General features: G+C 59.3%; 10 protein-coding genes across 10 annotated transcripts; 5 read left to right on the top strand and 5 right to left on the bottom strand.

Annotated features, from left to right (window-relative positions):
* Positions 1-99: 99 nt before the first annotated feature.
* On the bottom strand, positions 100-1,053 carry F5Z01DRAFT_619552 (uncharacterized protein; the record flags this gene model as incomplete). Its single annotated transcript, XM_046261096.1, has 4 exons — positions 100-189; positions 252-558; positions 634-928; positions 1,008-1,053. 4 exons carry the CDS (start codon positions 1,051-1,053, stop codon positions 100-102), a joined length of 738 nt encoding a protein of 245 aa, XP_046119715.1.
* A 459-nt stretch (positions 1,054-1,512) lies between these two features.
* On the bottom strand, positions 1,513-2,256 carry F5Z01DRAFT_680761 (uncharacterized protein; the record flags this gene model as incomplete). The annotated part of the gene is made up of 1 exon (XM_046265624.1): positions 1,513-2,256. One exon carries the CDS (start codon positions 2,254-2,256, stop codon positions 1,513-1,515), a length of 744 nt encoding a protein of 247 aa, XP_046119714.1.
* A 719-nt stretch (positions 2,257-2,975) lies between these two features.
* On the top strand, positions 2,976-4,925 carry F5Z01DRAFT_680760 (uncharacterized protein; the record flags this gene model as incomplete). The annotated part of the gene is made up of 6 exons (XM_046265623.1): positions 2,976-3,139; positions 3,212-3,363; positions 3,419-3,724; positions 3,782-4,044; positions 4,106-4,526; positions 4,579-4,925. The coding sequence occupies 6 exons, from the start codon at positions 2,976-2,978 to the stop codon at positions 4,923-4,925; spliced, it is 1,653 nt and encodes a 550-aa protein (XP_046119713.1).
* A 580-nt stretch (positions 4,926-5,505) lies between these two features.
* F5Z01DRAFT_557696 (uncharacterized protein) lies at positions 5,506-6,650 on the top strand. The gene is made up of 2 exons (XM_046260679.1): positions 5,506-6,123; positions 6,203-6,650. Exons 1-2 carry the CDS (start codon positions 5,645-5,647, stop codon positions 6,540-6,542), a joined length of 819 nt encoding a protein of 272 aa, XP_046119712.1. The 5' UTR covers positions 5,506-5,644; the 3' UTR covers positions 6,543-6,650.
* Positions 6,651-6,758: 108 nt separating this feature from the next.
* F5Z01DRAFT_673077 (glycosyltransferase family 2 protein) lies at positions 6,759-9,925 on the bottom strand (the record flags this gene model as incomplete). The annotated part of the gene is made up of 5 exons (XM_046264893.1): positions 6,759-7,473; positions 7,526-8,269; positions 8,321-9,348; positions 9,398-9,624; positions 9,907-9,925. The coding sequence occupies 5 exons, from the start codon at positions 9,923-9,925 to the stop codon at positions 6,759-6,761; spliced, it is 2,733 nt and encodes a 910-aa protein (XP_046119711.1).
* Positions 9,926-11,770: 1,845 nt separating this feature from the next.
* On the top strand, positions 11,771-15,230 carry F5Z01DRAFT_557403 (putative beta-galactosidase). Its single transcript, XM_046260677.1, has one exon. It carries the CDS (start codon positions 12,062-12,064, stop codon positions 15,128-15,130), a length of 3,069 nt encoding a protein of 1,022 aa, XP_046119710.1. The 5' UTR covers positions 11,771-12,061; the 3' UTR covers positions 15,131-15,230.
* A 668-nt stretch (positions 15,231-15,898) lies between these two features.
* Positions 15,899-17,899, top strand: F5Z01DRAFT_680757 (beta-lactamase/transpeptidase-like protein; the record flags this gene model as incomplete). Its single annotated transcript, XM_046265622.1, has 3 exons — positions 15,899-16,415; positions 16,465-17,718; positions 17,835-17,899. The coding sequence occupies 3 exons, from the start codon at positions 15,899-15,901 to the stop codon at positions 17,897-17,899; spliced, it is 1,836 nt and encodes a 611-aa protein (XP_046119709.1).
* Positions 17,900-17,901: 2 nt separating this feature from the next.
* Positions 17,902-19,568, bottom strand: F5Z01DRAFT_557342 (uncharacterized protein). The gene has a single exon (XM_046260675.1). It carries the CDS (start codon positions 19,227-19,229, stop codon positions 17,970-17,972), a length of 1,260 nt encoding a protein of 419 aa, XP_046119708.1. The 5' UTR covers positions 19,230-19,568; the 3' UTR covers positions 17,902-17,969.
* Positions 19,569-20,306: 738 nt separating this feature from the next.
* On the top strand, positions 20,307-22,467 carry F5Z01DRAFT_557434 (para-nitrobenzyl esterase). The gene has a single exon (XM_046260678.1). The coding sequence runs from the start codon at positions 20,507-20,509 to the stop codon at positions 22,199-22,201; it is 1,695 nt and encodes a 564-aa protein (XP_046119707.1). The 5' UTR covers positions 20,307-20,506; the 3' UTR covers positions 22,202-22,467.
* F5Z01DRAFT_673072 (hemoglobin) lies at positions 22,274-23,551 on the bottom strand (the record flags this gene model as incomplete). Its single annotated transcript, XM_046264892.1, has 1 exon — positions 22,274-23,551. One exon carries the CDS (start codon positions 23,549-23,551, stop codon positions 22,274-22,276), a length of 1,278 nt encoding a protein of 425 aa, XP_046119706.1.
* Between the last annotated feature and the right edge of the window lie 380 nt (positions 23,552-23,931).

Below are 23,931 nucleotides of genomic sequence, written 5' to 3'. Positions count from 1 at the left end.
ATGGACAGGCAGCTGTGAAGCACGTTCTTCAGATCACGGTGAATCTTTGCTTCCATTGCCAGGCCAAGCCAAGTCGCAGCTCTACCAAATATCCCCAAACTAGAACTTCTCCGCATAAGGCCTAATATCCAGTTCCTGCGTGAACGCCGAACGATGCTGCACGTGCAGCTGCCAGTACGTCTCGGCAATCTAACAAGTTTCGCCCGGCATCAGTGATCAAGCTCTGCCACTCGAGGGTTGTGAGAACGTACCGCTTCAGGACGAATCTTGCCGTCTTCGACCCCGTTGTTGACCGTGATGTGGTCGAGACGGGGAATGTCAATGAGCCCGTCAATGATGGCGTGGGCGACGTGCACGCCCTGCGGAGCAAACTCGCGCGCGAGGGACTGTCCCAGACCGCGGAGGGCGAACTTGCCGGCGGCAAAGGCGCCGAACTGCGCAGAGCCCTTGAGCGAGGCGGTGGCGCCGGTGATGAGCAGCGTCGGGGGCTGCGGCGCGTCTGGGACGGACGTGAGCAGGAGGGGGAGTGTCTCCTGGGCGAAGTTGAAGAAGGCCTTGCTGTTGCGTGTGTCAGTCAGTCAGACTCGGGGCTCGCGTGCCGATGAGGGGAGGAGGGAGTTGTTCATCACATACACGGTCCCGTCAAAGGCGCCGTCAAAGTCCTGGGCAGTCAGCTCGAGAAAGGGCTTCTTGGCGAATCCCCCGTTGACGTTGTAGAGGGCTGCTGCCAGCTTGCTGCCAGGGAGTTTCTGGTCAATGGTCTGGAAGGCCTGGCGGAGGGACTGGGCGTCGCTGACGTCGGTGGTGATGCCCACGGCCTGGCCGCCCTTGTGCTCAATCTCCTTGACAATGTCCTCGTAGGAGCTGGGGTTTCGCGCAAAGAGAACGACCGGATAGGCCTGCGCGAAGCGAAGAGCGGTGGCTCGGCCTGGGTGGTCAGTTTACGTGGACTGATGATGATTGAGAGTGCAGGGTAGGTCGAGTTCAGAGGGAGGGAGAGGTATCACCTGTTCCGGCGCCTGTGCCTGCGATGAGGGCGTAGAACTTGGACATATTCGTGGTCAGGGTGTGGAACAGAGTGGGTGGTGTTTGATGGCTTTGTTAATAGAAGAATAGCTGGCCTGATGGTGCTTATGTAGGTAGATGAGTGACGCAGTTTATTTGATGATGGGTTACTACCAAGTATTCTCGGCTCGCTCGCTTTCCAGCATTGCCGACGCTTATTAATGCTAATCGTGTGTAGTGATGATGAAGATGCATGTAAGTGTCATCTTTATCAGCTCTTTCAAACATGAATTATAACGACGAGAATCAATTTGTAAATATCCTTAGGTCTCACCTTCAATGATTCGCCTCTTTGGCTTCGATGGTGTTCAACAGGGCTGGATCTGACAGTGACACTACCTCAGAAGTGTCCAGGGACGCGCCCAGAATTCAATTCCAGAAGACTGATGGGTTTATTAACAGCGGAATGCGCGTGAATGGCTTTTCTATCTCCATATAAGTCACTTGCTACAACTTTGAGGCCGCCTCCTTGAGCTGCTCGACCTTGCCCTCCAAGTCAGCGCCAGTCGCCCGCTCGAGAACCACGACAAAAGCCCGCCTTCTCTTCTCGTCGACATCTTTGCCCGCCAGCTTCGCATAGTCCATCTGATCCAAGTGGCTATCAATGACCTGTTGTAAGTCATCCTCTCCCGAGGGAAGCCCGATGCGCTGCAATGCGGCCGAGCTCCTGCTATCGATGAATGGATATGCCGCCGGCCACAGCCACTGAACTCGCCTTCTGAAAATGTTCCCTCCCGTGGGACCAAATCCCTTGACCTTGCCGATGAGGTCTTTCAGCGCTGCATCCGGGTTATCGCTCTCCAGCACTTTGGCAAGGCGCTCGCCCTCCTTGTCGTCCTCGTCGGCAAAGTACTCCAGCACGAGATCACCAAGGTAGCTCAACTGATCAGCCGTCTTGGCCTTGTGCTGCGTCCGCGCGTCCCAGAGGGCCTTGTGGACCTTGTCCAGGCCAGCGTCTTGTATGGCCCTGGCATTGTTGAATTCATAGGGCGCATTGAAGATGGTCCGCAGCGTGCGGAGGCCCAGCATGTGCGAGATGGGGCGGGACAGGACCACGGCGCTGACCAGCTCCTGGAAGGGGTTCAGTACGCTGGAAGTGTACGTGACGGCGCTCTTGTCGTCGCCCCGTGACGCGAGGTCGCGCGCCTCGTCCGCTGGGCGACAGAGCTCGATGGCATCGTCGGATAGCATGTACCGGAGCAGCTGTGACTGGGAGGGCTCTGCTGCGGGTGCGGTGCGCGCTGACTTGCGTGATCCTTGGCGCGGCTCCTTTTCTGGGGGTTGTTTCCGCTTCTTGGAGCCTTTCTGATACTCCTGCTCGACGTCTTGTCCAGATTTCATGGTGCTGACGTCTCGCGCCTTGGATTTGGTCTTGCCATTGACTTTTTCGCCATTGGGAGCCGCGCTCTTCTTAGTCTTTGTGGGTGCCATTTCATAAGTACAGTTACAGAGAGATGGACACGGTACATGTGATCAAGGGCGAGGATCAATTGACTGTTGTGACGAAGACCAGGCGTGGTGATTATCCATTTCGTCATCGATCCTCATCGCGTGGCTAGACGCCATGTTTCACATGTCGCGTGTCGATAGGGGAGGGACTAGTCTCACTTGGTGCGTTGTCAGTGCCCAGAGGTCTAGCAACATTGTTTGGTTGGGTGATCTCGTTGTGCCGGCAATTGGGGGATCTGGAAGTGAGTCTCGTGAAGACGTGAGATGCCGGCCTCAGGGCCTCAGGGTAAGCATTTCACCGCCCGATACCGGGACCGGCCAAAGGTGGCACGATGCGGCTTTCCGGACGGCAGATTAGACGCCGACAATCAATTTCTAATCCAGCCAGTCCTTTCTGTTATCATCCATCTTCATGTCGTGCGACGACTGGAGCCACATGCACTCACTCGCACGACCAGACCATGACGACTACCAGTGAGAGGACGCCGCTGCTGGCTCGGGTGAGCTCTGGCGACAAGGCCAGCAGCAAGACGAAGACGCTGGCATCGTGGCTGTTCTGCGAGGAGCATCGCATCTTGTTCGCCGGGTTCTTGATCACCTTTGCCTTTAGTGTTACCCAGGTCCCGTGAGTGCAGTTCGAATTGGACGTCTGCGTCCTGTTTGTTTCCATCCATGTGATCTAAGACCGTTTCTCTAGAATATTCTATGCCTTCCACATCATGGTGTGCGATGTCTACTTTGACAGCCACCCACCGTACCACGGCCACGGCGACAGATGCAGCATCAACCCCGTGACGGCCACCACATCATGGCAGTATAGCATCATGGGCATGAGCACGACCTTTTGCGGTAGGCGTCTTTCATGTTTACACCACGCGCCACAGCAGCCATGCTGACTAGACAGGCGTCCTGAATCTGTTCATCGCGGGGTGGACGGTCAAGAAGATTGGCCCCAGGGCGGCCCTGCTGATCCAGACGTGCGTCCCCGTCATCCGCCTCGTGGTCCAGATCACCGGCCTCACCATCGGCAAGGAGCTGGGCATGCTGATGATGCAGCTGAGCCAGAGCATCACCATTGTCGGCGGGCCGGTGGGCTACGTGCTCATCATCAACATCATCGTGGGTGAGGTGGTCGAGCCCATCCGGCGCACGGCTGTCTTTGGCCAACTGCAGGGCTGTCTGATGCTCGGAAACGGCGTCGGAGTACTGCGTAAGTAATCAGTGGTCGATCCATATCAGACGTCCTTGGCTGACGAGTGTCGTACAGTCGGTGGCGTGGTGGGCGACGCCATTGAGATCCGTGCCCCGTTCTGCATCGCCTTTGTGTCGTTTCTCCTCGCCTCGACGTTTGCCCGGTTCACGCTGCCCTACATCTCTGTCGAGTCCATGTCGGACGGCAAGCAGCGCGCCAACGCCGGCCTGCTCGCCCCTCTCCGGGTCCTCAAGCCCCAGGGGCTGCGCCTTCCGAGCGGCGCGAAGAGGAAGCACTATGGTGTCATCTTCCTCTGCACAGGCATCTTTGTCGGCGTGGTACGTCTTCTCTCTTCATGAAACCGGCCATCTCCAAGTGTCCATGCTCACAACAATCCAGATTGCCACAGACTACGCCCCCTTTCTCATCCAGATGTACGCCACAGCCATGTTCGACTTTACCCAGGCCGACAATGGCCCTCTCATGGCAGGCTTCTCGTTCATGAGGAGCTTCTTCCTCATCTTCATCTTCCCCCGCATCATCACGTTTGGACGTGACGTGTGGGCCGGGCGCGCCAACAAGGGCCCTGCGCGGGAGCCGAGCGAGGCAGACGAGATTCCCACGTCTCCTGGACAGATGGACGCCCCGACGGCGGCGGCTGAGCAGGCAGATGTCATTCATCCGACTGATCCCGCTGCACCGAGGGAGACGTGGAGCGGATACCACTTTGACCTCTTCTTCTTGCGGGGGAGTCTCCTCGTGGATGGGCTGCTCACCACGCTTACCGCCTTTGCGACCGAGTGGTGGCACATTTACCTTGGTACGTCTTCTTGTCCTTGATTTGCATACTTTCGTTACTGAAACTTTCTAAGCGGCCTTCCTTCTGCCATTCGGCTCTGGCACGGCCCCAGCTGCCAAAGGCGTCATCACGCAAATGTGTCCCGAGTCGCAGCGCGCAGACGCGCTCAACGCTGTCACGCTCATCGAGAACATTGCGCGGATGGTGACGCAGGGCCTGTTTGGGTTCATCTTTGCGAGCCTGGCGACGATCGGCAAGGCGTACACGACCTTCTTCGTCAACGCGGCCATTGCCATTGTCGGGCTGCTGGTGCTGCTGCTGTCGCACTTCCCGCCGGCTGGGAGTGAGCTCGTCGACGAGGCCAGCGAGGAGGACGAGGGGGGCGAGGAGGATGAGCGGGCGCCCCTCGCACGGACATGAGAAAGGGCTGCTAGTATTACCCGGTTATAGAGCGCTCGGATGCAGTTGCATTGGATATCGGATAGACCACCAACGTCACTCAAAAAAGACAGACACGTGCCCCCGTTGAGCGAAAGCCGCCCGCCTTGCAAGACGCCCAGCAGGATCCAGCTCACGGACGATCAAGGCAGAACTTGCTGCCCCCATCCAATCCCCATGGTCCCTCATCCTCCTTGCACTGCATTGTGGTGTCCTATTTGAGCATAGTCCGGGCGGCGTCTGGGCGCCCAGCTCAGCTCAGCCGCACTGCCCTGCCCTACCCTGTCTGTCATTCGATCGCCAAGAGCCGAACAGCGTACATCAGGCTTGCATTGCCCATCACTAGACCGTCGGGGAATTACTAGACTACCATCACCAACATCCTCATTCTTCGCGCGCTTTCCGAGTCGCGACCGGACCATGGACCTCGAGAATCCCCCGCCACCGTACGAGGAGGCAGAGAGTGGGAGACCGCCCGCGTACGGCACACATCATGGTGATCAGGATGTCTCGCCCCCTTCTCGAAATACTGGCTTCCGCTTTCAAGGGTTCACCTTCTCGCCCCGCAACACGGCACCGGAGCCAGACCGCGCCAGACCACCAGAGATACCGCCTCATGCCAACTTGATCGCGGCGGACGATGCTGCAGGCCATCGCTACCCACCGCCTCGTGAGCCACGAGCACCGTCCCCCAGTGCGCCATGGTGGAATCGGGGCCCCGAAGGCGACGACCAGCACACGGGAGCGTGGCATCAGCTCAAGACTTACCCGCGATGGCTGCGCATCAACTTCAAAATCACCCGGTGGACAATCTTCCTCATCATCCTCCCGGCCGTCTGCATCGCCAAGTTCGCCTCGATAGTCCGGGACGACCTATCCGACGAGTGCGTCTTCCCTGTCTTTATTTGTCCGCCCACGCTGGCGACCGTCTGCTGATCATAGGAAATAATAGCCCGTACGACTGGAACTGCGAGAACCATTACTTTGCCAACGCCTCCGAGCCGTGGGACGCGTCCCTCTACAACCCCCCGCCCGGCTCCGGGCGGTATCACAGCCAATGCCGTGGTCTCTATGCCTGGGCGCAGCTCACCCTCGCCGTGGGCATCCTCTCGTGTCTGCGGGCCCTCTACCAAATTCTCAAGACGGGCATCTTTGACAGCTACACAGACTCTACGAAAAGGTGTGTTTTGCCCCCCCCCCCCCCTCCTCCCCCATCACTTCGAGGACTCTTTTGGCCAACGGACTGACGCCCCGTGTAGGTCAGCAGAGCATGGAAACAAGCTGCGGCGTGCAACAGCAGACGCCATGGAGCTCGTCGGCGCGTTCGCCTCGGCCGTCGCGGCGGTGCTCTACCTCGTCAGCGCCGTGCTCCTCGGCACGAGCAGGCTCTTCACTGGTCCGCGTACCGAGGGCGAGTGGTACAAGCCCCTGTACGTGGCCTGCCTGTCACTCGTCTGTCTCAATTGCGTCGCTTCCACGCACCAGGCCGTCATCCTGACACTGGCCGGCTACGTGCGCAGGAGAAGGAGGCGTTGGGCGGCGCACACAGCACTCGACGTGCAGCAGCAGCAGCGGTATCAGATCTCATATATTTCATGACAATAGAGCAAAATGCCCTCTAGACGCCCGCATCTAAGCTACATCAATGTGACGACTGCCCCTGAATAATACAATGGGCCGCGCACACGCTTATATTCAACGTGCCAATGCCTCCAAGTGATATCGCCTCTGGTCGTGGGTATAATCAAAAAGACAGAGTGAAAGAAGTGGCGGCAGTCACGGCCAAACAAAAGAAGAAGAAGGCAAAACGTCAGCCTAGACACCCCTGAACATGCGAACAATGAGGAACCACAACGCGCCGATGAACTTGAACGCGCTCAGGGCAGCGACAGACCACAGCACAATGGACATGTAGATGTTGGACCGCTCAGTCTCCTGGTCGGCGGCATCCTTGCCGGGCGTGATCTTGTCCAGGCCACCGGCGCTGAGGACGACGGCGGCGAGCGCAAAGTTGGTGATCATCCAGATCAGCACGACGCCCGTGCGCACACCACGGTAGTAGTCCATCTGCTTCTCCTGCAGCTGGGCGGCCGTGGGCGGCGCCTTGACCTCCTTGTGCTTCTGCGCAAAGAGCGCAATCTCCCGCTGGTACTGCGCGTTGAGATCGCCCTCGTCGGGGAGGTCCGTCTTGCCCTGGCCATCCTTGGTGTTGACCGACGGCAGCTTCTCCACCTTGTCGTCGCCCTTGGTGCCCCACGAGACGTCGTGCGTGTTGCAAAAGGCGTACACGTTGAGGACATTGGTGTAGGTGGGCGTCAGCAGCATGTACTGCACCAGCGACGTGACCATGTGCCAGGGATCGAACATGAGCAGCGACGCGATGAGCCAGATGCCAAACGTGGACATGACCGACACGATCAGCGTGTAAAAGACCTGGTTCTTGAACAGTTCGTTGATGCTGAAGCCATTGTTGTTGATATCGTCCATGATGGCAATGACGGCAATGTAAATGGCGGCAAACATGAGATAGCTGGCAACAAGTCAGTACAAAGTCTCGTCTTCTAAAACTTCGAGAAACTCACATCATGAGGCCTGCCCAGAACCAGACCATGGCGGTGTACAACCTGCCCGACCCGGCTGGACGATTGCCCATGGACAGTACAAAACAGGTGATGAGCATCACACCATATAACCACGTGAAAACGACGCCGAGGATCTCGCCCGTCCTACCGAGAAGATCATCGGTGCCCAGACTTGTCGTCAAGATCTTGAACACCAGGAAAAAGTTGCCGATGGCGAACCAAGCGAAGATCATGTTGATGGTCTGGAAGATGGTCTCGATGACAAAGGCCAGCTTGCTGAAGAAGGAATGATCGGAGCGGAAGAAGGAGTAGAAGTGGACAATGGAGTAGATCGCCGCAAAGAACGAACCGTTCAGCCAACGACGACGCTGGAGCACCAGCTCCGTCACCGTGTCGGGCACGTCCGTCTCGCCCGTGGCCGATTTCACGTATTGCAGGATCCAGTGGCAGTTGCGCTTCGTGACAAGCTCAAAGCAGAGGATGCGATCCTCGGCCAGGTACATGTTGGACTCGAAAAGACCCGCGGTGCTACCGCCGTGCAGCGTCTCGCCGAGAAAGTACTTTTCCAGGGGGCCTTGGCCGTTCTTGTCGTTCTGCAACGCAACATAGCGGTACGCCGAAAAGGCACCGGGGAGCACGGAAATGAAGCCAAAAGCAGACTCGAACGGCTTGTCGAGAATGTTGCTCATCTTGTACTCAAAGTTCTGCGTCGCCACCAGGGGATTGAGCAGGTTTTTGCCTCCCCTATAGTCCGTCAGCAGGGTATCAAGGTCACGTACAGCGGCAGGATATTACCTTCCCAGCATTGCCTTAATCTCACCGCAGGCGCCGCCGCACATGGGCTCGAGATCAAAGGCTTTCCACAGGTGGTAGATGGAGCTCCCACCTGGACGTGTACCCGCGTCGAGCAGCACGCAGATATTGGGGTCCAGCACGCGGCCAAAGGCCTGGAAGAACCAACGGTGCGAGTTGATCTTCTTTTGGTTCTTCTCCTTGAGGCAGAACAGCATCTGCACGGGCTGTCGACGGTGGACCAGGGAGACGACGTCGTTCTTGAGCGTCAGATGGGTCTGTGTCGTGTACTCGTAAATATGGGCCGTGACGTCCTTGCTGTTGACCTGCTGCTTCGCGATACCCTCCTGGTAGACGCCCATGCCGGACAGCAGCGCACGGGTGCGCGGGTTGATCTTGGCACGGCCGTCGCTGACGACGCAGACCACAATCTTCTTCCATGCATCCTTGCCCCACGTCTTGCTGTTGGGACGGTTGCACATGTACTCAATGTTTTTGAACACGCCAATCATGGTGCGCGCAAAGAGCACGTCGTCCTCGTTGTACATGGTGACGACAATAAACAGCTCCGTGTGGCGGGGCTTGCTGAAGAGGCGCTGGCGCAGGGTGAAGTTCTCGTTGTAAAAGTCGGACGGATCGCACGTGGCGGCCGTGTAGCGCATGTGGGTGAACTCGTCCCGCTCGCCGTGCGGGTTCTGCTGCAGCAGCACGGGGGGCACGGGGCAGTCGAGCACCAGGTTGCCGCGGTAGAGGAGAACCTGCTTGACCGTCTTCCAGCGTTTCAATCCGCCGCCGGGTGCTGGCTGAGGTTGGGCCGGCTCGTCCTGGAAGGCCTCGTTGGTCAGACCAGAGGGCTGGTGCACGAGCATGGGCCGGCGGTCCTCCCACTCGTAGCCCTGGCCGTCCTGCGGCGCAGGGCTTGGTTCGTAGGGTTGCTGGTAGTATCCATCGTGGAGGCCCTCGGGGTTCACGGCGTACTCTTGTGGGTGGTGGCTACGCGCGTCGTATCCGGACAGGTTGTCGGTCGAGTGCTGTACAGGTCAGGCTGCGGCTCTCCCGCGCGGTGCCACAGAGACTCACGGGTGCGTTGAGCGCGAGATGGTCACTCGGCGTCCCCATGCGCGAGTCGATTGGGGTCCCCAGATGGGGCGGCGGCTGCATGGGCATATCGAGGTTCGAGTGGCTGCGACCGTACGGGTTCTCGTCCAGCTGGTAGCCAGGCTGGATGGGGTGCTGAGGCGACGGGGAGCGATAGGGATCGCCTCGACCGCCTCGACGATCCATGGGATCGCCGTAGTAATCGTCGTCTGTGAGAGCAGCGAATTAGCTTTGCGGTTTAGGTTTACGAAGCCGCTGGCGATGGCGATCAAGTGGATAGATAGCGCGGTGTTTGCAGGCTTGGAGCTTCCGTGTTTCTGACAGAGCTCGACAAGGCGCGAGCAACGAGATGGATACGTAGTATGCGTTCGTTGTACACGGGGCACCGGTCAAGCGCCAGTCGTTTCAGCTGGTGATGGATGGAGGGGCCGCGACAAACGCAAGCAAGTCGCAGATTCCCCAGGGAAAGGCGAGGTCGGGCGTGAACTTACCCAAGCGATTATAAGACATCTTGTTTGCGCGCGCTCATGCCCTGTCCACGCTCTGGATTGTTGGCGACGTCGTCGTTGTCCGAGGCAGGGCGTTGTTGTTGACCAGTGTTTTCGCAAATGGAGGAGGCAGCCCAGCTCCGGGGGAAGGGTTTGCTATGCGCTCGCTCGCGTGTTGATGCCGGCACCCGTGGTTGGTGCAACTTTGTCGTCGAGGGCAACGCTCCCAGGGACTGGAGAGTTGAATGAGCTGTGGTACGTGTACGCACGCGACGATTGTGCAATGAACGTCGAGGGGAAACGACTGGAGTGTCCAAGCTGTCGAGATGGGGAAGCGTCGTTTCACCCAGGGCTCCATGTCCCAGGAAATGCCATCAGGAGGCTGTACGCGGTAGTTTCAGCGCCTGTGGCTGGTTGCCAGGTCTGCGGGTCCAGTCCAGTCAGCAGTGAGATCGCTAGTGCTAGTGTCTTGGCTGTCAATGTCTTTATGAAGGGCGGTGCCAATATCGAGCAGCCTACAAGCAGTACAAGGCCTGAATACTACAGAATACGGAGTACTATCGAATGGTTTGCACCTTTACATTGCCATCATTCATGTTACTAAACTACAGGTGGCTAGATTCTGCTCACCGTTGGTAGCGACTTTGTCGAGTGAGTGCAGTGCAGTAGAAGGTGGGTCTCTCGCGAGGCAGAATCACCTACCGCCAGCGCCAGCCAAGCCAAGACCCTGCCCCCAAGACTTGGTGACGTCGGCCCAAATTACGCCGCGAGGCCTCAGTGGAGGGCATTCGAGAATAGGGGTTCAGAAAGGGGGGTTTGGAATCCCATTTGACAAGGATCGTCGCGGGCGAAGAGGCCTCTCACAGACTTCACGATCCAGGTCGACGCTTCATCCTGATAACTTGCAAGTCGCAACAAAGCAAATGTGCATGCAATTCGCTGCCCGTTGGCGCAACAGCTGACAGTATGGTGGGTGCCAAATATAGCATCGACATAGACGCCACACGTGTGCGCCACATAAATGCCATTTCCGTGACAACTCAGCCTCGTTGAATTCGCGTTCCAATGCGGCTCATGCGATCTCAGGTCTGCCAAGCTGCCCTAGCCTCGAGTCTCGGACTCCCGGCTCGCTGTGGACACAATGACGAGTGCGATGGTGCGATGCTCTCTCTCCTGTGTCATCTGCCTGCGAATTGGCATAGGTAGCTGGCATCTGCGCGCCACTGCGAGGATGGACAACGCCTCGACATGACCCCTCGGCAGTAGAGCCTACCCTGCACATCACATGCCGTGAGGGATGCATGATGCTTACCGACAGAATAATGCTGGATACTTGGGAGAGCGTGTTCGAATTATCAATGCTGGAGATGCCAACGTGGTCCAGTATGACGAAACAAAAGTTCAGCAAGAGGGTGACCAACCCATTATTAATAAAGAGCAGGATTGTTGAACTCGATGGAGGACAGTGACCCGGTTCACTCTGCGGGAATAAATGAGCCCGTGCTCGGAAAACATCCTCTTGCTTTCCGAACCGGCATTTCCTGAAGGAGCAAGAAACGGACCCTGCTAGCCACATGTCCAAGGCATGGCGTAGGGTAACTAGCTTGGCTAGATGACCAAGGAGTTCAGAGCTCGCCGCGATTCCTCCTGTTGTACATTCTTGAGTCGTCGCTAAGTGTCTGAAAACCTCGCCGCTATGGTAATCAGGCTACTACCATCAATTGGAGCGTCTCTGTCCTCGACAAGGATGCAGACACGATGCCTGCAGCGGTTGTGAGCCAAGATGGACAGATATCGCGACTCGCGGGGTTGTCAACTTGTCCCCAGCGGGCCCCCACAGTTCTCCTGGTCGCATCGCTTGGCCACTTCTCCTTCTCCCCAAAGGCAGCCGCCCGTCGGGAAAGCAACCCCACCATCCCCTCACTTCTCCTCCACGATGCGTATCTCTAGCTCGAGGCTTGCTGCTTGCGCTCCAACCACAGTGGCGCCACTCGGCACGATGATGCAGCGATGCAGGCTCGCGAGGAGGGCGCCTCACAGGGTCTGATGGACAGGTACGTACAAATACCGCGCCGCGTCCTCCTCGCTGGCCCAAGGAAAGGAACCCCGTCATCCTCGTCTCTCACGCTCTCGCGACTCGAGAACGACACCAGCCAACATGTCCTTCCCCAAGTCCCAGCCCGACTGGAACAACCTCCAGGTGTTGCACCGCAACACGCTCCCGCCCCGCGCACACTTCTTCCACTACACGTCCGAGGAGGTCGCCCGCACCCTCGACCGTGAGAAGAGCACCTACCAGCTGCTCAGCGGCACCTGGAAGTTCCGCCACGATGCCTCACCCTTTGAGGCCCCGGAGTGGTCCGAGGTCGACCCCTTGACCTGGGCCAACATCAAGGTCCCCGGCATGTGGCAGGTACAGGGCTACGGGCGACCACTCTACACCAATGTCAACTACCCCATCCACGTGGATCCGCCCAACGTCCCATACGAGAACGAGACGGGCTCGTATTGGCGCGAGTTCACCGTCCCCAAGGAATGGGATGGCCAGCAGATCCGCCTCCGCTTCGAGGGTGTCGACTCGGCCTTCCACCTCTGGGTCAACGGCCAGGAGGTTGGCTACAGCCAGGGCAGCCGAAACCCCAGCGAGTTCGACATTACATCCTACCTCAGCAAGTCGGGCGCCGGCTCGGTCAACACCATTGCCGTCCGCGTCTACGAGTTCTGCGACGGCACCTACATTGAGCGCCAGGACCAGTGGCTGCTGTCCGGCATCTTCCGCGACGTCTACCTGCTCGCGTTCCCCAAGGACGCCATTGTCGACTTCAACTCCATCCCGGAGCTCGACGACACATTTACAAAGGCCACACTCAAGACCAACGTCAAGATCCAGGGCTCCGAGGGCGATGTCGCACTCAAGCTGTACTCGCCTGACGGCTCGCTCCTCAAGCAAGACACCTTCAAGTCTTCAGCGTCCAGCGCTGTCGTCGTGGACGGTAAGGACCTGAAGCTCTGGTCCGCCGAGGACCCCGTGCTCTATACGGTGACCCTGACCTTTGCCGAGAGGACCATTGCCCAGAGGATCGGTTTCCGCCGCGTCGAGCGCAAGGACCCCAACTTCCTGATCAATGGGCGGCCCATCATCTTCTACGGCATGAATCGCCACGAGCACCACCATCTCTACGGCCGTGCGGTGCCCTACGAGTCCATGCGTGCCGATCTGGTGCTCATGAAGCAGCACAACATCAACGCGCTGCGCTGCGCCCATCAGCCCAACGACCCGCGTCTGTACGAGGTCTGCGATGAGCTCGGTCTCTACGTCATTGCCGAGGCTGATCTGGAGACGCACGGATTCGACCCCGTCGAGCGGTCCAACATCAAGGACCAGCACATGAAGAGCGGCTACGAGATCCAGGAGGAGTCCTACAAGACGGCCAACAAGTGGACGTCGGACAACCCCGAGTGGAAGGAGGCGTATCTCGACCGCGCCATTGAGCTCGTGCAGCGCTTCAAGAACTACCCCAGCGTCGTCTTCTGGTCGCTCGGCAACGAGGCCTTTTACGGGAGCAACCACGCCGCCATGTACAAGTGGATCAAGGAGGCCGACCCCAGCCGCATCGTGCACTACGAGGGCGACAGGGACGCCGTCAGCGCCGACATGTACAGCTGCATGTACTGGAGCATCGAGGGCATGAAGAAGCACATTGCGGAGAAGAACGACCGCCCACTCATCCAGTGCGAGTACGGCCACGCCATGGGCAACGGGCCCGGCGGCCTGCTCGACTACATTGAGGCCTTCCGCACAGAGCCGCTGCTGCAGGGTGGTTTCATCTGGGAATGGTGCAACCACGGCCTGCTCAAGAAGGAGGGCAACCTCGAGTACTACGCGTATGGCGGTGACTTTGGCGACTACCCCAACGACGGGGACTTTGTCATGGACGGCATGACCTGGTCGACCCACAAGGCCAACCCTGGCCTGGTCGAGTACAAAAAGGTCATTGAGCCCGTGACGGTCACCATTGAGGGCAACGACCTGAAGATCAGGAACCACTACGACTTTATCGACCTCAGCCACCTCGAGGCCACCTGGCACATTGTGTCGCCCAACGCGGAGGACAGCAGCCAGGTGCACCCGCTCGAGCTGCCCACCATCAAGGGCGGCGAGACGGGCACGGTCAAGGTGCCGACCCAGGTGTCCACGGAGAATGTGGCCAAGTACCTCACCATCAACTTTGTGCTCCGGAACGACACAAAGTGGGCCAAGAAGGGCCACGAGGTCGCCTGGGCCCAGGTCCCGCTCGCCAACATCCCCAAGACCAACGCCCTGATCACCGTGGACGCCAAGGGCCAAGACGGCCAGAGCAGCGTCCGGGAGAAGAATGGTCGCCTCTACATCAGCCTCGCGGGCGGGTCCCGCCACTGCACGTATGATCTCATCCGGGGCAACTTTGCCTGGTCCGACGAGAAGGGCGAGGTCATCACCAAGGGCCCCGAGCTCAGCCTCTACCGCGCGCAGACCCAGAACGACGTGGGCGAGAGCGGCGACGGCCCGATCTGGGACCGCTTCCGCGTGCCGAGCGCCAGGATGCAGGTCCGATCCGCGACCTGGACCGAGAAGAACGGTGTGGTGCAGATTGTGAGCAAGGTCCGCGTGGCGCCCAAGGTGCTGGAATGGCGGTGCAACGCGACCATGACCTACACCATCACGGGGCAGGCGGTCGAGATCGACACCGAGGGTGACTTTTCGGGGACCTGCCCGGAGCTGATCCCGCGCATCGGGCTGACCATGTCGCTGCCCAAGTCATACGACCAGGCCGAGTGGTTCGGACGCGGCGCGGGCGAGTCGTACCGCGACAAGAAGGCGGCGTCGCGCTTCGGCCACTGGAAGGCGACGGTGGACGAGCTGTACACGCCGTACGAGTGGCCGCAGGAGAACGGCAACAGGACGGACACGCGCTGGGTGCGTGTGGGCGCCTCGGCGCCGGGCGGTGGCACGCCGCTCCTGGTCGAGTTGGGCGAGCCCTTTGACTTCTCGCTGCGGAAGCACAGCCTGGAGGACCTGGACAAGTGCAAGCACCCGCACGAGCTCACGCCGCTGGACGAGACGGTGCTCAACTTGGACCATATCCAGCATGGCATTGGCACGGGTAGCTGTGGCCCTGCACCGTGGGAGCACAACAGACTGAAGCCGGGGCCGTTCAAGTTCACCTCGCGGTTCCAGCTGGAGTAAAATAGGCTAGGGTATGATGAGATGTAGTGTCATGAATTCATGTTAACCCACCGATGCGTTATGCTGGGCAAGACATCGCACCACCAATGCGCCTGTGTACCTGAATCCTGATATTGACTCTAGCCCATTATTACTGATCACTTGTCCACGGACTCTGCTCGTTAATCAGCGTCATGCAATCCGTCAGCACTGCCGTGTCATGCGATACTTGGCATTCCCAAAGCAGCCAAGTCGTGTCTCGCGATTGGTCCCGCTCGGACTCTGCTCGCATCTCGTCCGAGTCAACTACCACATTGAACGTGGCACGGACGAGTCAGGGTCGCTCCGACGTTGCAAGGAAGCTTTGCTGACAGCTGTAGTCTATTTATGCCCTCATGAGTCGGTGTCCTTCCTTCCTGGCACAGCCACGCCCTGCCCACGACAAGACCGGACAGGAGTCATCGGACTTGGCAGTTCGGACCAGACGTAAGCAACATGGAGCTGCAAGGCTGGGGGAGATGAATGAGGATCGACAACCTTGGAGATGGACTCGACTTGATGCCCGCAGACACAGAACAAGGCTGTCTATTCACGTACACCGCATTGCTGCCACGTAATTACTCTCGACCAGGACATGGGAGGCTGAACTTGAAGCCATCGCAGGACTTGTAGGAGCCACTGCGTGGATTCTTCTATATAACCAGGTAGGCTCAGGCCATTGTCGGTCGGCACTGGACTAGAATTCTCCTCATCAACCGCCGTTCATTCAACAAGTCCCCTTCCTCCAGAATGCCATCCCTCTCCTCCCTGGTCACGACAGCCGTCGCCGTGTCCTCCCTCTGCGCCCCAGCCGTCGCCGCCAGCAAGCCATGCCCGCCTCTGGGTGCCGTTCTCCCCGCGCCCAAGACACTGAGCAAGCATGATGCCGTCAAGAAGGCTACCGCAGGCTTGACCGAGGCCTTTGACGAGCTCGCGGGCGCCAAGCTCAGCGCCTCCGCCGTCTCCATCGGCGTCAAGTCTCTCCACGAAAGCAAGCCACTGTTCGAGTACCACTTCACGCCGCCCGTGATTGGAGACTATGGAACCGACACGATCGACGCGGATACCATATACCGCGTGGGTAGCATCTCCAAGATGATGCCCGCCCTGGCCGCCTTGCAGAGCAGCAAGATTGATATGGACGAGTCCGTCCTCAAATACGTCCCCGAGCTGAAGAATGCCACGGGTGAGGGGCTCGCCACCACACAGTGGGAGGACATCTCCGTGCGCTCGTTGGCGAGCCACCTCGCCGGCCTGGCGACTGACTGTAAGTACGGCAGACTTGCCTCGCATGCTCCCCCGTTCACACTGAGTAGTGGCCCTGGATCTCGCCGCCTTCCCCAACCCGGCCTGGCAGCAGCTGGGTTTGCCCAGTGTCGTCAACGGCACTGGCCCGACCTGCTCTGGCCTCATGGGCACCAGACCGTGCACCGCGGAGGACCTGATCAAGGGCCTAGCCCGCAGCCATCCTATCTCTGAGCCCTACGCCAGCTCCCCGTCATACTCCAACGTTGGTTTCGCCGTGCTGGGCATGGTCGTCGAGGCGGCCACGGGGCAGAGCTTCAATGACTATGTCCAGGACAACATCTTTGACGTGGCCGGCATGGACAGGACCTCGTTTGACGGGTTTATCCCCGACCTAGAGGACGACGTCTTTGTGCCCCCCAGCGATCCGACATGGAACCGCACCCTTGGCGTTTTTGAGGCTGCCGGTGGCATGTTCTCGAGCACCAACGATCTGCTCGCCTTTGCCGAGGCCATCCAGAACCACGAGCTGCTCTCCGCCATCAAGACACGCCAGTGGATGAAACCAGAGACGCACACGTCCTCGCTTGGTACCTCGGTCGGCGGGCCCTGGGAGATTCTGCGCAGCGATAACATAACAGCCGACGGCCGCCTCATTGACGTCTATACAAAGTCTGGTGACTTGGGCTTTTACCACGCCCTCATGGGCATCGTCCCGGACTACGATCTCTCCGTCGTCGTCATCGCGGCTGGCCCAGAGGTCTCCGCCGACCCCTACACCCGCTCCAAGGTCTTCTCCCTCGTCCTCCAGGGTCTCCTCCCCGCCGCGGAGGCCGCTGGCATCGACGAGGCCGACAGGTTCCACGGCACCTACCGCGATGAGAACAACAACGCGACCCTCGTCGTCACCGCCGACGACGGGCCTGGTCTCCTGATCGAAGAGTTTTACGTCCGCGGCTTCGACGTCAAGAACAACATTGGCCTGTACTCCCTTGGCGCCAACGACGGCGGCTCGTCCAGCGAGGAAGCGCCGTCTGTCGTAGGCCGACTCTACCCTACCACACGCACAACGTCAAGTCACGACGGCAACGAGACGGCCTGGCGCGGCGCCTTTGACGCCCAGACAGACGAGGTCAAGCAGGCGCTGGCGGACTCGCTCTTCTGGATCGACGGGCAGTGCCAGGAGTGGTTCGGTGCGGACCGCGCCATGTACAATTATCTGGGCCTCTCTGACTTTGCCATGGTTGAGGATGCCGAGGGTGAGGTGCTGGCCATCAAGAACGCGGCCTTCAACGTGACGATGACAAAGGTGAGTGGCGAGGGGGGTGACGACGGTAACAATGACGGGCCGGACGAGGACAGTGGTGCCGTCTCGCGTCTTGCCAGGGGGAATGCAGCTCTGTTAGTGTTCACTTTGCTAACGGCTGCTTGCTCGCTGTAGGAAAACTGATGGACGATGCCAGTGTTTTACTGTACCAATCAATAACTACTCAACAAACCTGCTGACCCAGCGCCAGACTCCTAGAACCGTGATATCTGTCTGTGCACTCTTATAAAGCGTTCACCCCATGATGCCTCATTTCTGCCTCTCAAAGCTAAAGTTCCACACCTCCACCCTCTTCCCTCGATCGGAAGATTCCAGCATCCCCACGTGCTGCAGTACACTCGGGTCCAACGCCCACTTGGTCAAGCCCCTCTCGTCGCCAAAGACATCGATCATCATGTCCGCCGGGAACCGATACGGTGGCTCGCGTAACACCCCTTGCAGGCCCTCCAGGTGTCTGAGTGGAAACACGAGTCCCTGAGCGCAGCAGCCGTACTGAGGCATCTCGCGTACCTGGGGCGGTGTCATGATCCGATGTAGCGTGACGCGCCCGGTCAAGAAGACGAGCACAGTGGCCGCGGGCGCCCAGAGTCCAAGAATCAGCGCGGCCGTGTGGCCGAAGCTGTGAGGCGCCGGGGAGCCGATGCCCAGCTTTGAGTGCCAGCTGGGCCGTCGTCGGAAAGCCCACGCGACCATCACCAACACGGCCAGTATGCCATATGCGGTGCCAATCTTCCTCAGGTACTCGGGCACCTCCTCACTGTTCCAGCCCATCAGCATCTCGGAGTAAAACAGGCGTAGGTACAGCCAATCCTGCTTGCTCTCCGCGGAGCGCTGCTCGACCTCGTCAATGCCGTTCATCGCACGCTGGTACCAGTCCCTCGAGGCGATTACGTCGTCCTGCATGAGGGCAAAGTAGGGCGAGCCATGCTGCCTACATGCCTCGATCAGCACCGAATGATCCAGCTGGATCGTCTCGCCTCGGGTCCATCCTCTGCCCTTCCTGCGCACGTCATACGGTATGACACGATACGCCGAGTCCGGCTCGTGCTTGCCGTGCGCGTCTTTGTCGTCGTGATTCTCGTAGACCATGACATCGTCGGCCAAGTGCGTCAGCCAGGGTTCTCCATAGGCAGGGTGCGTCCTGGGGCTCCTGTCCGCCAGCAGCACGACAATGTGTATGTTGCCTCGCTCCTTGGCCGACAGGTTGTCGCTCAGCGTCCCGAGCGTGTGGAGCAGAGGCGTCGAGTGGGGACGGTGCACGCTGGGGATGCCCACGCAGAGCCGCTCGGTCTCGTGCGCCAGGCTAGCCTCGCTGGACACGCGCGAGGCGAGGAGGCGCTCGATGAACAAGGCCGCCTCCGACTGGCGAACGAGCGAGTGGGCGCGCCGGAAGGCTCGCTTTGGGCTGAAGAAGGGCGAGGATGGGTCGTCGGCAGAGTTGAGCCAGCACCACATGGCAAAGGAGAGCCATAGGAGCCAGAAGGTGTTGTTGGCTCGTGAGAGGCGCATCTTGCGTGCTGGTGGGGGGTTTGAGCAGTGTGTTGTAAAGGTTGATCTCAGCTTGAAGCGGGTGATTCTGTCGCCCGCGACAAGAATGGCTGATTGCACGGCCTTGGGTTAATGCTCGAGAAGACGGCTGCTGGCCAGGACCTGGACTGGACTCAACGCAGGTTTCCGCTTGCAATTGTCGTGTGCGACGCGCGTCCTCGTTCCGCGACTTCGTCCGTGTCACGGCACAGCGAGAAAGGCTGGAACCAGGGAAATCGTAAGTCAAGCGCTTGAGCTACTGGCTGCCGCATGTGAAAGAGCGATACGCGGCAGTCGCAGGTCGTCGACGTTGGTGAAGATACTGCTGTACCTGGTAGATGCGAGCAAGAAAGAGAGACTGGACCTGCCAAGGAAACGTTTTGAGTCCATTGATGGAGGACGAGGAGCCAAGGACTGGAGCCGCAGGAACCAGTGCCGATTGAAAAGCTTGTTTATTACAGGTCCTTAATTAGTTGCTCAATTAATAACTTACTTACGCAAGCCGGAGCTTGGTTGCCGCCCCCTGGATCCGCGCAGCGATCGACGCGCCATTCGACGTCTTTGGTTTGAGGCTGCGGCACCATCAGGGGCTGGCGGCAGCTGAGTGGCCGGCGGACTGGCTAAAAAGCAGCCTGGAGCCTGGACCAAGGATCATCAATGAATGCACAGAATTGCGCGCAAGCCATCGATCAATTGCGTGGGGATGGTGAGGCAATCGTCGGATCGAAAAATTATGCGTGGTTCAGGGCAAAGTGCCAGTGGTCGTGCGATCGGGCCTACCCTGGAGGCCCGCATCGCAGGCGGAAAACGCCAGGCGCGCAGGGCAGCCAGCTACTCTGATTCTGCGGTGCTTCACTGACTCAGTTCATGTTTTTCACGTCGGCAGATGCATGCATGGGGTTTCCTCCCATCATCAACACATGTCGGAGTGGTCGCGACAAAGAGTTCGGTAATCTGTCCGAAGTCGCTCGCCAAGGAGTCAAAGCCCCCAAGTTCAAGTTGAGTTCTCCTCAACTGCCGGCTTGGGTTGAGGCGGGTTCAAAACCTAGAGCGAGACCAGGAGACGGCGTCTACTTTTACCTACCGAAGTCCATCTACGGTGCGGGGAAACATGATGATGCATAATTTAAGAGCTCGGCAGATGCGCGTTTCCCCAGCCGCCAAGAAGATGTCGGAGTAGTCCCGACAGTCCAACTATCTATAAGACACTGCGATGGCCTCAACGACAGCTGAAGCGCGGGACGACACTGACAGCAAACATGCCATCACAACATGTCCTCGCCCTCACCGCCGCCCTCCAGGCCACGGTGGCCCTGGGCTCGCCCACAGGCGCATGCCCCTTGGCCGTCACGCTCGAGGACTACGGCTCCTTCACCAGCACGATCGTCTCGGAGACGCTGAGTGAGAACCCGTTGCCCAAACCTGTCGATGCATGGCTGGGCATCGACTATGCCACCCAGCCCACAGGCGACCACCGCTTCCGCCCCGTCACCTCGCCCGCTGTCTTTGATGGCGTCAAGGCCGCCGACAAGTATGGCAAAATCTGCGTCCAGGACGCCACACGGATCGACGTCCAACTCCAAGACGAGGCCTGCCTGAACTTCAACGTCTACCGCACACAGGGCGTCTCCATGGACGAGAAGCTGCCCGTCCTCGTTTGGATCCATGGCGGCTCCTTCAACATTGGCAGCTACAAGAGCTTTGACGGAGCAGCGTTTGCGGCGTCCTCAGAGCAGCCCATCGTCGTGGTCAACTTCCACTACCGCCTCAACTCGCTCGGCTTCCTGCCCTCGGCGCTAATGGAAGAGGAGGGCCTGCTGAATCTGGGATTGATGGATCAGCACCTCTTTTTGCAGTTTGTGCAAAAGCACATTGCGTCCTTTGGAGGCGATCCCGACAGGGTCACGCTGGGTGGACGCTCGGCAGGGGCGCACTCCACGGGCATTCACTACTTCCACAACTATGCCATCGGGGACGACGAGAGCGCCTCTCCCAAGCCTCTGTTCGCTGGGGCCATCCACCAGTCCGGGTCCGTCACCGCGCGCGCATTCCCCAATGCGACATATCCCCTGTATGAGCAGCAGATGGAGGAGTACATGTCATTCTTAGACTGTTCTCACGGGTCCGACGTGCCCAATGAAGAGTCTCTTGCCTGTCTGCGGGACGCCGATATTAACTCCATCCGCGAGATCAGCGCGGCCATCTACGACAAATATGACCCCGTTCTCACTTGGCCTTTCCAGCCGACCCAGGGTGGTTTTCTCCTCGAAAAGTTCGGCTCCCAGTCCGGTTATGATGGCACATTCTTCCACGTGCCCACCATCACCTCGACGACCACAAACGAGGGCAGGTTCTACACACCCGGCAACCTGGAGACAAACGAGGACTGGCTCGACTACCTGCACAACATCTCACCAGAGCTCACAGACGCTGACCTGGCGCTACTCGTGGATCTGTACCCCGATCCTGCCACCGACACCGACTCGCCGTACGCCCACTCGCCCAACAGCACCCAGTACAAACGCATCTCCGCCGCCTGGTCGGATTACGCCTACCTGTGCCCTAGCCAGGAGACCGCCCAAGTAGCATCCCGCGCAGGCGTCCCCGTCTACAAGCTCCGCTTCAACACGAACCAGACCTTCCCCGCCTGGCAGGGCATCCCCCACACGGCGGACACCATGTACACCTGGGATGAGCCCGACGTGCAGCACCCCGAGATCAGCAAGGTGTACCACGCATACCTCGCGAGCTTTGTCGCGAGCGGTGATCCCAACACGTTCCGCTGGGAGGGGACGCCCGCGTGGCCCTTGTATGAACCGGAACAGGGCGGGGACGAGAGGCCCAAGCAGCTGGTCGTGCAGCCGGGAGACGCCAAAGTCGAGAGGGACGACGTGAGGACGGACGCTTGCCAATTCTGGCGGGATCCCGCGCGGCAGTCCAGGCTGAATAAATGAAAGCGTATCATGTCTCGTCGTTATAGGAGTACATACAGGAGAGAGAGTACATATACTAGAGTACAACACTGCCTAGCTGGCCTCCAGCTCGCCTGTAGAAAACCACTCGCACCGTATCCTCAACTCTCCGACGCCTTGCTCGAGCAGGAAGTTCCGGACACTGGCCGCGAAAGCATCAGGACCGCAGATAAAATACTCGGCCGCGCCGTGGTCCAGGCCCAGGACACTCCTCTCCACCCTCTCCAGCTCCGTCCGCACACTCTCAAAGACGCCGTCCCGCTCAGGATTGTGCGTTTCTCGCTGCTCCTGCTCAGCCAGCATGCTCCGCCAGAACCGCGAGTGGAAGTTCTTGTGTCGCCTCCCCACCGTGCGTATATGGTCCTCAAAAAGCGGTTTCCTCCGCGAGCAGTGAATCCATGAGATCTGCTGCTGCACGTCCGGCGACTCGAGGACAGAGTTGAGTATACTCATCAGTGGCGTCGCGCCCACGCCGGCGGACAGAAATACCAGGGGGCCCATGCCACCGGCTGTGCTAGAGTCGAAGCCAAACCCGCCGGCTGGATGGGACACCGACAGCGTGTCGCCGATGTTGTAGTCGTTGATCAGGAGGTTCGATACCAAGCCGGGTTTGAGATGGGCAGCATCAACGCTCCTCCCGTTGGCGCCGCTCGGCACGCCCCGGTCTCTCTTGACGCTGATCCGGTAGTATTCCTCGTTGGGCGCCTCGGAGAGGGAGTACTGCCTGCTCTGGAGGTATCCGATCTGGGGGACGTCGACCCGCACGCTGACGTACTGGCCCGGCGTGAAGAGAGGGAGGGGCGTCTTGTCCACGGGCCACAGGTAGAAGGAGTAAATGTCGTCTACCTCAGCCACCTTGTCCTCAATGCGAAAGATGCGCTGGCCCGCCCACTTGCCGAATTGACGGTAGAGCTGCACCTCGCGCCCGATGAGCATGCGCGCGAGGAGCGAGTAGGCCTTCTCCCACGCCTCTCGCAGCTCGGCCGTGTATCGATCCCCAAGGATCTCGCCAAAGGACCGTAGGAGATACTTGCCGAGGAGGTCGTACTGGTCAGGCGTGATGCCCAGCGAGCAGTGTTTCTGACACACGCGTTCCAGTCGGGGGATGAGCTCGGCCGTGTGGTTTGGCGCCGCGGCAAAGGCAAGGATGATGTTGAGAAGAGCGCGAGGCTGGCGACCGGTGGCCTGGTTCGCCGAGTTGAAGATGTTGTGGAGTTCGGGGTGGGCGCGCAGCAGCGAGGCGTAGAAGCTGGATGTGATGGTTTCGCCCTGCGCCCGGAGCATAGGCAAGGAGCCCCTGATCAGAGTCGACTGCCTGTACGTGAGAGACATTGTGCATGTGCCCGTGGCCAGGGGATCGTGTCGAGCATGGTATATGTAGGCGAGCGCCGCGAGTGCTGACTACGTCCCGGCACGTACGTATTAGAAATATTCTTCTCCTCATGGTGCCGGCAAACTTGCCACGAGGATCTCGTCAAGGGCCCCCGTCCCCGTGCCGCGTTTGGCTTGCCCAACTTGTCACGACCCACGGCCGGATCATACGATTATGCGCGAGGGACCCGACTAATCGGCGACCCTAGGACGGCCGCGAAAACCTTTTTTTTGCATGCCGGCTCCGTTGACAACGTAAATAGAGTTCAGGGACCACGGCTGACGTAACAGCCTTCTCGAACGGCCGGAACTCTCCGCACGACCCTCAGCCGCAGGCCTCG

This window comes from Emericellopsis atlantica, assembly GCF_019669845.1.
Source record: "Emericellopsis atlantica unplaced genomic scaffold F5Z01scaffold_9, whole genome shotgun sequence".
NCBI lineage: Eukaryota > Fungi > Ascomycota > Sordariomycetes > Hypocreales > Bionectriaceae > Emericellopsis > Emericellopsis atlantica.
The sequence above is the reverse complement of the archived record's forward strand: the minus strand, read 5'-3'. Positions and strand labels throughout refer to the sequence as shown.